Here is a 12,369-nt window from a genome sequence, read left to right on the forward strand (position 1 = left end):
TTACATTATAAATTATTAGAAAGTCTTATTTTGCGTAGGTTTATATTTTGGTCTAGAAACGTTTACAGTTTCTTTTTTCAAAGGTTTAGGTTTGTTTTGCACTATTCCCGATTATATACATGCATAATTACATAGTCTCAATTTTTAATAGTAAATGTTTGTTTTCTTCTAATTATTGAAAAAAATTCTAGATTCCATTGACATTTAAAAAAAAAAAATAATTGCGATAATTTGTTGTACCTCGTTTCGTTTAAAGTGGGATTAACCAAAGAAAGACAAATATACGGTGAACAGATCATTTTTTTTCTTATTCCTCGTGAATCCAAAAATTGATAATTCCATGCAAACATGATAAAAGAACCAAACTCTTTCTAAAATTTCTCAGATTCAACAATGAAATCATATCTGCCTGAAACCAAAGACGATCTGCCTGCCAGACATTACGGCACGGCTTAAGAAAAAAAAAAATGGAAGGCCATATCATATTGAGTTACCTTCTTCAACTAAAATTTCTCAGGACGAGGCCGAGAATGTCAGGAAAAACCCAGATTTCGCTCGATCGTGTTCTTGTTTCTTCAATATATGGCAGTAGTTAATCTGTCTCGTAACAAAAGATGGATAAAATGTCGGTGTTAATAACCTCACTTTCATTCGATTCAAAAAACGTAGAAAGGAGAGTGGTGATGAGAAACCAAACCTCCATACGGAAGAGACTAGTTGGTAAGACGATTCCAGCACCAACTGAAGTTCTGAACGTCTCCAAGAACTTTGGAGCAGTGAAGTTTCTAAACTCATTCTCTGATAGCTTTGCCATATTCCCCGCACAAGCAAACACATGCCCGTGGATTCCTCTCTCTCTTAGCCATCTCACTGGCAAATCAAACGAGAGATCAGCAAATGCAGTGACCGCAGCATCTCCTCCAAGAAAATCTCTTTCATCATCGCCTTTCCTCTTTGGCTCGTTGGGACCAAGTCCTCTGGTCTTAAAACCCCATAGCGCGGATGGCCCAACCAGAGAGCACACAGGCGATGAATTGCCACCCAAGAAGAATCTCTCTGGCACAGAGGAAGTCCGGCTCTGGTATCCGCTTCCCCATGGAAAGGTGACACCCCCAGATACACCTAAGTTTAGAGCAGCATGGCAGAACCCGAACGGAACAGCATACCGGAGATCCATTTCCTGACAAAACAAAACGAGAATGGATGCTAACAAAGTGTCAAAGAGGTCTGAGAATCTTGTTATTACTTTCACAATGAGAGCATACGTTAAATTTGACAAGGAATTTGCGATACATCTATCCTACTCGATATTAAATGTTGGAACCAAGAATGAAGAAGGGACGAACCTGCTTCAAAAAGCGTAGGCTTCGGCTATCAGGAGCAAGACCACCAATTTGAGAAGTAGAGGTAAAAGCGTATCCTTTCGTTGGCCTCAAGGATGAATCTCTCTGGTCATATTTAAAAGTATACTTCAATGCAGAAAGAAGACTATGTCCCAGTTGCCTCCTTATTGATTTCGAGGCAGACTGAGACGGGTCTATCAGGTTACGCCACGCAACCGTGTAAACCAGCTCGTGATACTTGCTTGAGAGAAGCCCGAGAGAAAGTCCCAAAGATTGTTCTTTATAAGAAGAAAACTTGAGCCAGTCTTGAGTCGAAAGGAAAAGACGAGAAGTGAAAGGAGTAGGAAGTCCTTTGAATCTTGGCAAATACATCCCCATGCCAACCTCAGCAGAGTTGTCACAGCCATAAACTATAGACCCGTCCCAAATATCTCCATAGCCAAAAATGTTCTTATACTTCAAAGATGCTTCAAGGCTTGATGATCTAACCTACAAAGAGCATAACAGTTATCTCCTACTCCACAAGCTCACACACAATATAACAAAACTCAATTGAAGAAACTTAGCAGTGAATTGCAATACCCCTGCTCTAGTGTAGGCGCCGATTTGGCCGGTGAGAGGGCTTTTGCTCTCGACAACTTGGATTACCAAATTGGTGGTACCAGGGAGCTCTGGAGGACCAGAATCGAGGGTAATTTTGACGGAATCGAAGATATCGAGCGCTCGGAGATTCGAATTGGCGATTGCAGAGGCTTCGAGAATCTCCTGCAACGTGGTCGCCTCTCTCACAGCATCCACTTCGGCCTCGATGATGTAGTCCTTGGTCTTCTCGTTTCCTTTCACGATCACGTCGTGAACACGCACCGGCACAGGAGCTTCTCGCATCCGATGGAACAGCGATTCCACCTTGGCCTTGTCCACACTGGATCGGCCCTCGCGCGTTTGTGGTTTCGATACGGTATCATCGTCCTCCACTTCTTCTTCTTCTTCTTCTTCTTCTTCGTCGCCGTTCAGTTCTTCCACTTCATCTTCTGGTTCTCGGGTCGGTGGATTCGGGTCGAGATTTTCCGTCGGATTTGCCATGGGACAGAGAGAAAGCAGCTGAGAGTACGATATCGAGTTTTCGGCGAATCGAGGAGCTACAGTTTGTGACGACCAGAAGAAGTCAACAAGCGTCTGTGCAACCCTCCATATGGCTCAGAGGTGTCAACTCCAATGGATCCAGTGAGGCCTAGTGGGTGGGTCGACTAAACGATGTCGGTTAGTGCATTTTTATTGCTTGTGGCGTTTTTGGAAAAACATGAGCTAAGCACAGAGAAATATACAATTGAGTACTGTATATAATCAAAAGAGCTATTGTTTTGGATTTGAGTGGTCTGTTGTTTGACATTGGATGACTAGTCACAATTTTTTGTGCAAACTATTTATTCTTAGAGCAGTTTGGATCGTCATTTTAAAGTATACTTGGATTGACTCATCCAGATAATCCATTCAAAGGAAGTAACACAAGCTGAACACAGGAATTTGCTTTCCTTTGTACACCCAAGCTGTTAAAGTCTTGCATGTTACAAGCCAGCTAAAAAACATAATACACATTTCAAGTAGATATTAACATAAGATAAACAAACTGAGAGAGAATTTAGAGTTTGGAGCAGAACTTAAGTAGATGAGTAACTGTGTCTTCGTCTTCCTTGATGAGTTCCAGCTTGAAAGACTCACCAGCCTTCACTCCATTAGCTGCACAGAACTCTCTCCACTCTTTTCTCAATCTCATTCTTCCATAGTCGTTATCAGGTTTAAGACTCGTTTTCCTTTTGATACCGTATCTATCCATAAGAGTTATCTTCCTCGCCTTCTCGATACCATTCGCCTTCTCAAAATTCCCCGGTAGACACTGCTATAAAGAACTCAAAAACATTACAAATTCTGGGAACAATGTTGAAATGAATTAATGAAACTTATTTACTTACCATTTTACAGATGTTGAGATTGTATGTTGTGCGAGTTAGTGTCAAGAATCAGCATTGGCTTGTTGAAGATGAAGAAAAACTGGTAAGAACTTAGACCTTTATTGCTTAAAAGACTAGAAAACACACCCAAGCGTATAAGTTTGAAGATGAAAACCTCTTGTATTTCTTACCCTAGAGAACAAGCCACAATTCCCCAAATTCCCGATAAAGAAATTAAAAAAACTATAAAAGTCCTTTTATACTCAAGGACCATTACCAAAAAGGAAATTAATAAATAGAAAACCAATTAAACAGAAATGGAAAACTTCAAATATCTTCATCAACTCTTGTTGACGTCAAGTCGGCTCTACTATGTTTCTTTCTTTGACGAAAATATAATCTCCATGGAATCATATCAATACCCCCTTTCTTGAGCACGAGCTTGTCCTCAAGCGCAAAGTGTGGAAATTGATGTTTAAGATCACGAATCCTTAACCACGAGTTTTCATGGGTAGGTAATCCTTTCCATTGCACCAGAACCTCAAGATGTCCTTCAGAATCATAGCGTGTGTCTAACAAATCCTCTGGTTCAACGACTAACTCATCATCAACCGTCACGGATGGAGGAAGAGGATTAACCACCTGCCCTTGACCAATAACCGGTTTTAATTGAGATACATGAAAGACCGAATGGATTCGAGATTCCGGTGGAAGCCGCAGCCTGTAAGCAACTTTTCCAATGCGATCCAAAACTTCATATGGACCATAATAGCGAGCTCTAGTTTTTGACAAAGGCGTCTACTTACTGAATGTTGTCGATAAGGTCGTAGCTTTAGATAGACTCTTGAACCAATCTCAAACTCCAAGTCTCTTCTATGTTTGTCAGCATTATTCTTCATATTGCTTTGAGCTTTAAGCAAATGGCGCTTAACGTCAGCCAACATCGAATCTCTTTCCCGTAACATAGTTTCCAACTCAAAGTTATTTGTAGAACCCACTTCATAAGACAATAACGCAGGAGGATCACGACCATATACCATCTTAAATGGAGTACACTGAGTAGAGGTATGAAAGGAAGAATTATACCATAACTCTGCCCATCCAAGATACTTAGCCCAAGACTTAGGATGCTGAGATGCAAAGCAACGAAGGTAAGTTTCCAAACACCTGTTCAAGACCTCGGTTTGTCCATCAGATTGCGGATGAAAAGCTGTGCTGAATCTTAATCTTGTACCAGAAGCCTTGAAACACTCTTTCCAAAAGTTACTCAACAAAATCTTGTCACGATCAGAGATTATCGATTTAGGATAACCATGAAGGCGAATAACCTCTTGAATAAACTTTTGAGCCACTTCCAGTGCAGTAAAAGGGTGTCGAAGGCCAATGAAGTGACCATACTTACTCAATCTGTCAACTACCACCAAGATGACATTGACACCTTGAGACTTAGGAAGGCCCTCGATGAAATCAATAGATATATCTTCCCAAATTTGCACTGGTAATTCGATTGGCTGCAACAATCCAGCTGGGGAGAGAGTTGAATACTTATGAGTTTGGCATACGGCACATTCCGAGACATATTGCTGCACACTCTCATTTTTTTCCAATAGAAATTGTTTTGAATTCTCTTTAAGGTTTTCAAAACTCCAGAATGTCCGCCCAATAAACTATCATGATATTCCTGCAGAATCAACGAAATATAAGCAGAGTTTTGAGGAAGAACCAGACGTCTATGAAAAAAAAGTCTTCCATCAATCATTGTATAACCCGGCTTAACTGATTCCCCAGTTGAAAGCTTGCGGATCACCTCCTGAATTTCTTCACTTTCATCAACCTCCTTAAACAGATCATGCAATTGCAGAGTGGTGGGAATGGTTAAAGATAAGAGTAAGGTAGAGGTAGGTGTGACGATGCGTGAGAGACCATCAGCGACCTTGTTTTCAGACCCTACTTTATATTCGATATCAAAGTCATAACCCATAATTCTAGTCAACCATCTCTGATAATCCAAAGTGACCTCTCTTTGCTCCAATAAATATTTCAAGCTTTGTTGATCTGTTCGAACCACAAACCTGCGGCCAAGAAGGTAATGTCGCCATTTTTGAATAACCAAAACTATCGCCATTAGTTCTCTCTCATAAATTGGTTTGAGCTGCTCCTTATCAGTTAACCCATGGCTAAAATAAGCAATCGGGTGTCTGCCTTGCATCAACACAGCTCCAAGACCGTAACCGGAAGCATCAGATTCAACAATGAATACCTGAGTGAAGTCTGGTAAAGCTAAACAGGTGCAGAAATCATAGCACTCTTGAGGCTATCAAATGCCAATTGCGCCTCATCTGACCACTCGAATTGCTCCTTTTTAAGTAATTCAGTCAAGGGTTTAGCCAGTAATCCATAATGTTGAACAAAACGTCTATAATAGCCCGTAAGCCCCAAAAAACCTCTCAGTTCCTTCACCGTTCGAGGATTTGGCCACTTCTCTACTGCAGCAATCTTTTGGGGATCAATAGCAACTCCTGCTGATGAGATAATGTGACCGAGATATTAGACCGTCTCCTGACCGAAAGAGCACTTTTTCCTATTAGCAAACAGTCTCTGTTCCACAAACACATCCAAGACCAACTCTAATTGTTTAACATGATCCGAGAGATTTGAACTATAGATCAAAATATCATCGAAAAAAATCAGAACAAATTTCCTGAGGAATTCCTTAAATACGTCATTCATCAAGGCCTGAAAAGTTGCAGGAGCATTAGTTAGCCCAAAAGGCATAACTACAAACTCATAATGACTGTCATGAGTCCTAAAAGCAGTTTTCTCGATATCCTTTTCCTCCATGCGAATCTGATGATAACCAGATCGTAGATCCAGCTTAGAAAACAGAGTTGCTCCATGCAATTCATCCAGTAACTGATCAATCATCAGAATCAGATATTTGTCAGGAACAGTAGCTCTATTTAAAGCTCTATAGTCCACACAAAAACGCCAAGAATTGTCCTTCTTTTTTACTAACAACACTGGGCTAGAATAAGGACTGTGGCTTCTGCGAATCAAACCATCATCAAGCATCTCTTGCACTAACTTTTCCATAGCCTCCTTGTGCGCGTGAGGATACCTGTACGGCCGGACACTGATTGGTCCCATCCCAGGATGTAAAGTAATGGAATGTTCTCTGCCCCTCAATGGTGGTAGGCCTGACGGTGGTTGAAAAACATGATCATACTTGTCCAAAACCGCAGCAATTTCAGGAATTAAACTCGAGTCTTGCGTTTTTGAAAATTGTGTATTTCCCAACAGGAGTGTAGCGCTTTGCTTCTTCTCTAAAAACGCCGGCTGTAGGTACTTCAAAGACAGTTTGGGCGTGTGCAAAGATGGATCTCCTGTCAAAGTAACCTGTTTCCCTTGATACATAAAAGAGAATTCATGTATGTCCCAATCAATCTGACACTTCCCTAGAGTACGTAGCCATTGAACTCCAAGAATGATATCAGCATTTCCTAACTCGAGAACAATGAAGTCTGTAGTAAAAATCAATCCCTGCAACAACAACTGCACATTCTGACAAAGTCCTATCCCTTGAACGGATACACCAGTTCCCAACATGATCTCCAAATTAGAATTAACAACGGTTTGTAAACGAGTTCTCTTAACCACATCTGGAGTGATGAAATTATGCGTAGCTCCACTGTCTAGCATAACAACCACTGTATTCTTCTTCACAGAACCCTTCATCTTCGTAGTAGTAGGAGAATTTATCCCAAGAAAAGAATTCAAGGATAATTCCATCAGCACTGGTTCGTCTACACCATTTTGGGCTTCGACGGCGACCAAACCTTGGTCCAAGATTTCCATCTCAAAGCCGTTTACTACCGTCAAGACCTGCAACATTTGGTTAAGGCACTTGTGGGTCCGTGACCACTTCTTAGGACATTTAAAACACAGCCCCAGACGCTTTTTCTCTGCAATTTGGGCTTCAGACAACTTAAGCTGTGGTCTGGCGATCACATTGGTGCTCTGTTGATGATCTGTAGGGGAAGTGAGTTGCCTCATTTTCCACGAAGGAGCAGTATGAGGAGAGGAAAACGATTTAGAAAACGTATGCGCTGGTCCACTCATATGTTTATTGCTCTGCTGATGTTCCTTTTGCACCACGCTATGCAAAGAACTGAACTCCATTTGGTAAGCGCAAGCAATCATCTCTTGAAGGTCCACTGGTTTGCACATGTTCACCACCTCTCTCATCGCCAGTGTTAAACCATTCATAAAAATTCCTTCTATCTGACTTTCAGAGAGTCCCGAGACTTGAGTAGAAAGGTCCTCAAACTCATGAATGTATTCAGCGACAGAACCAGTTTGTTTGATGTTAAAAAAAGGTTGGCTTGGATCTCGTAACTTCTCACGGTTAAACCTTGCAAGGAGTCTATCCTTAAAATCCCTCCAAGACAGAAACGGTTTATGATGCATTGCACTATTAAACCAGCTTAAAACATCACCAGCCAAACTGATCGAGACGATTTCTAGCTTTGCATCGTCTTGATAGCCTCCAATTCTGAAAAAATCTCTCTGCTAACGCAATCCAACCATACACATCAGCTCCGTCAAAAACAGGAAGATCAATTCGTTTCAACATTCCTTCACGACTGTTAATGATGGTGTTTCCAGTAGAAGAATCTGTAGAGCGATGATGATTGTCGGTCGCCGAATCAGGAAAACGGACCTGACGAGCTTGGGAAGAGTAATTTGGGTTCGAAAACTCCAAAACCTCATCCTTACGATCGGATCCCTTCTTCAAGACAGCTATGAGCTCCGAGAACTTTGAATCAATGGACGCAAACTGCAGCGTAGTCTGTTTCTCGAACTCCACCTGTGACGTGATACTCTGCATCAACGTGTGAGACAGAGATTCCAGTGACAACGGTTGTGTCGAGTCGGCCGTTTGCGACTTTTGTGAATCTTTCCCCATCTCTTTGGTTTACGATTATTCAATCACAAGCACTCACGACGCACCAATTTGGTAAGAACTTAGACCTTTATTGCTTAAAAGACTAGAAAACACACCCAAGCGTATAAGCTTGAAGATGAAAACCTCTTGTATCTCTTACCCTAGAGAACAAGCCACAATTCCCCAAATTCCCGATAAAGAAATTAAAAAAAACTATAGAAGTCCTTTTATACTCAAGGACCATTACTAAAAAGGAAATTCATAAATAGAAAACCAATTAAACAGAAATGGAAACTTCAAATATCTTCATCAACTCTTGTTGACGTCAAGTCGGCTCTACTCTGTTCCTTTCTTTGACGAAAATATGATCTCCATGGAATCATATCAAGAACAAAAACTGGAAAACAGGTTTTGTACCGGTTTGCACAAGTTTAAAGGTCAATAGACAGTTGGCTCTTTTTTCATTTGCGCGGCAGAAACTTCTCCAGCCTCGTGCGATGTAAGCACGACTCTGTGTTTTTTTGGTGTATTTCAGGAACAATGTCCATGGTTTCCCATCTTCATTCAATAGAATGGTCTCGCAGTGACGATTCATCAAACCATTAGACCTTGCAAAATCCATTGGAAGAAACTGCAAAGTTTTACAGAGAGTAAAAGTTTAAGATTCAACGAAATTCTTAGATTCTCAGGTTTAAGGAGAATAATATCAATTTCAGAAGCAATCTTTCACCAGCAAATCTTTGCTTAGATTTGACGCGGTGACACGTGCTAGAAAACAAGAGTGATCTGATGAAGATCCTGCTTCTCTTGTGTGTTGATACTTGTCGGGATCTGAATCTGTTTCAACTTTGGAATGAGAATCTAAACAGAATCTTGGAAATTACCACTAATATAGTTAATTAGAGTAAACCGAGTTCAAAGTAATTGCATTGAGCTACCCAAATAGTGGACTTAGTTTATATATAAGTTTAGTGCTAAAAACTTAAAAGTGATTAAGCTAGTACCAGAAGCTATTTGAACGACATCATCGTCGTCATATTGAATCTCACAGCAACTAGGTCCAAAAGATGTGACATTGAACAACAAATCTCCATCGTGTCTGAAAATGACTATGTCGCCGACTCTGAGATCATGACTGGTGGCGAAATTTTGCCAGCCTTGGGTGAGTCTCCGACCGTCCATCTTCACTTCCCAGGTTATATCGGAAGCGTCCGATCTCAGCTTCACCACCGCATTGTCCAGATTTGTTGTTCCCTCTAAGTGCTTTGAGAAAAACGCCATGGGAATGTTCTGCAACAAAAGAAATCCAGAGAAAACTCGAGTAATAGATACATGCATGTTCAAAGAGAGGGAGAGAGATTACGAGGTGGCTGTGGAAACCGGGAAGAAGAGGCTGGAAAAAGTGTGGGTTAGTCGGTGAGAAAGCTGTAGCATTCTCCATTGTCGAAGAGCTTTTTCTTTTTGTTTTTCGAATAAAAAGCTCAGACCTTTGCCTACGTTTCGTTTTCTCAGGTTTTGCTTTGTTTTAGATTTAGAGATACACTTAAAAGAGACAATCCCTGCTCCAACGCCATGCCGTTTCAATGTGTCAGTAAACGACACGCAGTTGGCTCTACGAGACAACCAAAATTAAAACCAAATTTTTTTTTTTTTTGGCACGGCTTGGCATGTGAACCAAATTCTAAACCAATTTTTTTTTCCTCAAAAATAAAAAACAAATCCTTCGAGTTTCCTGCTAAGCACGTATGGATCTTATTTATTTATATCGATTAATGTTTGCTGTAAACAAAAAAAAAAAAAGAGGATAGAAAATCCATCATGGTCTTTTTATCAAATTTTAAAACATAAGAAAATAAAACTCTTGGCATTCATTAGTCCCTCTCGCCGGTACTGCAGCTCCCTTAAATCTCATTCAGAAGCATTTGATCAAAATGCCAAACTCCTGCAGTTTTCACACCGGACGGTATTATTAATTAAACACCCAAAAAGAAAGTGCAGTCTCAGTTTTAAGAACGATCTTTTACGAGGGTTTTAAGGACTTACCGTGACCCTTCCCAATTCTTCTTAGCTGTGCAACGTACTCTGAGATTTTCTTGATAGCTTCGACCTGTTTTTTTTCCACCGATTTTATGAGGATCGCCTAATTTTCAAGTAGTGAAAAATATGAAAACATGTGTATCATTTCACCTGCTCGCCTAAAAACTCGGATTCAACAAAATCAACCAGCTGAACGTCATTGTTCTTCACACCCACCTGTAGGATCAAACATAGGAGAGAGAGATTATTCATTCTCATCTGTTTTTTCTGTGAAACTGTGCTCCTTGAAAACCGAATGTTTTGGCTTTTAAGGCTCAGCATTAGTACTGAATCATGAAACAGCTGATGGAAAGGTAAACATCTTACACTTTGCAACTTCAGAAGCTTTTCGTTGGTAAGTTTCTCCAAAGATAGCGCAAGCTCCATAGCTGATTCATAAAAAAGAGTCAGAATCATCATCAATAGCATAATATTTGGAAGACCATAGCCATCGATATACTGTATTTCAGACTTACTATGATCTATATTACTCTAAAGATCATTTAACTGCTGCTACAAGAAAACTGGACGATGAACTAGAATGAACTTACCATATAATGCATCCCCCTTCTCTTCATGATCAAACTCAGAGAAGGGCATCAAAATAGACTGCAGCTTCACTCTCCCGCCACGCTTGTTCTGAAGATCGAATCCATCGGACATAAGAAACACTATTAGAGATCCATCACATCACCTGATAGAATTTTCGAAATTATACCTGGTACTCCATAAACTTTTCAGCATGACCACGTTCTTCAAGACTCGAATCTTTGAAGAACCTATCAATGAAACCAACAAAAAGATGATCGTCCCGCATAAAGGAACAGAGAAACAAATAGATGGTTCTTAAGACTAAAGAAACTCACTTGGCGAAACCTTTCAAGCCGACATTATCTCTGTCAAAGTAGGCATACAGGGCATGATAGATGTACGACACATTGTACTCCACACTGTCTTCCCCAAAATGTAACGCAAATAAGAGAAGCTAGATTCAGATACCTCGTCGTCACGTATTAACCAAAATATACAACTAACCAAGCTAACTCGATGCTGATTGGAATATTCTCGTAAGCATAAATCATTTAAAGCAACAAATGACAATTGAATCGGACACACCATGATAAGTGAAACGAAGCTCATAATCAGCAGAAAAGGATGAAGATTAAATAGGCCTTGAGAAATGATAAATCGGAAAGTACAAATCAATCACTGAAATCCCAAGGCTGAATAAATATATGGTTCCTTCAAATTTCACTGGAGAAGAGAATCGAAAACTTAGATGCCGATTAAACCAAAAGTAAAGAAGAGCACATACTTGATCTGATCGTTAATCGCAGACTCGGAATCATCAGCGAACTTGTGGCGAGCGAGAGAAACCAGAGGTGTAGAAGGAACGAGATCCATTTCTTTCTTCACTTCCTCAAAAGGTTCGAACACAACTCCGGTTAACGACTTCGTGCTCGTTCCTTTCGCCGCCTGAACAGAAAACCTAGATCCACGACACGCGCTCGAAGAAAACAGAAGATTCGACGGATTTCTGGACGGAGGAAAGAGAACTCCGCCGCCGGAGCTCAGGAGAGAAAGCGCGGGAGAAGCCTTGAGCAACATTAGGTCTTAAGATCTAGAGAGAGAGAGAGAGCAATGAAGAGGGAATTCTCTGTAAACGTCGGAGTTGGCGAACGGCGAGTGGGTCAAGAGAGAGGTTTAAGAGACGGCGATGAGTTAGAAATGGGATGACGTGGGTTTGTTATTCATTGACACGTGGAAAGACGGAAATTGGCTTGTGGCATACGCGTGGTGTCTCTAGAATAGCCTTGCGCGAATTAAGCGTCGTGTATTATCTCACGTAAGATGATAGGAAACCCGTGAAAACAATGTTTTCAACTATTATAAAATGTTGTAATGAAAATGTTGCAAAATGTTGCAAGATGATCTGTGTTCTGGATAAACCAGGTTAATCGGGTCAGAATAATCGAGCAATAATGAAGTTTTTTTTGTTGGAAAATAGAAAAAAAAATTGTTAGTATTGCAGTACGTATGTTGGTTTACATTTCGT

General features: G+C 40.6%; 2 protein-coding genes and 1 pseudogene across 2 annotated transcripts; all 3 read right to left on the reverse strand.

Annotated features, from left to right (window-relative positions):
- Window positions 1-373: 373 nt before the first annotated feature.
- Window positions 374-2,550, reverse strand: LOC18023391 (SAM50-like protein SPAC17C9.06). Its single transcript, XM_006407411.2, has 4 exons — window positions 1,926-2,550; window positions 1,347-1,832; window positions 698-1,180; window positions 374-597 (listed from the first exon to the last, which is right to left on the reverse strand). Exons 1-4 carry the CDS (start codon window positions 2,424-2,426, stop codon window positions 514-516), a joined length of 1,554 nt encoding a protein of 517 aa, XP_006407474.1. The 5' UTR covers window positions 2,427-2,550; the 3' UTR covers window positions 374-513.
- A 432-nt stretch (window positions 2,551-2,982) lies between these two features.
- Window positions 2,983-9,737, reverse strand: LOC18023392 (annotated as a pseudogene).
- A 239-nt stretch (window positions 9,738-9,976) lies between these two features.
- LOC18023393 (ferritin-2, chloroplastic) lies at window positions 9,977-11,983 on the reverse strand. Its single transcript, XM_006407413.2, has 8 exons — window positions 11,629-11,983; window positions 11,180-11,263; window positions 11,032-11,092; window positions 10,865-10,952; window positions 10,641-10,702; window positions 10,425-10,490; window positions 10,281-10,344; window positions 9,977-10,179 (listed from the first exon to the last, which is right to left on the reverse strand). The coding sequence occupies exons 1-8, from the start codon at window positions 11,919-11,921 to the stop codon at window positions 10,139-10,141; spliced, it is 759 nt and encodes a 252-aa protein (XP_006407476.1). The 5' UTR covers window positions 11,922-11,983; the 3' UTR covers window positions 9,977-10,138.
- Window positions 11,984-12,369: the final 386 nt, after the last annotated feature.

Source organism: Eutrema salsugineum, unplaced genomic scaffold (assembly GCF_000478725.1).
Source record: "Eutrema salsugineum unplaced genomic scaffold, Eutsalg1_0 scaffold_13, whole genome shotgun sequence".
NCBI classification, from domain to species: Eukaryota; Viridiplantae; Streptophyta; class Magnoliopsida; order Brassicales; family Brassicaceae; genus Eutrema; species Eutrema salsugineum.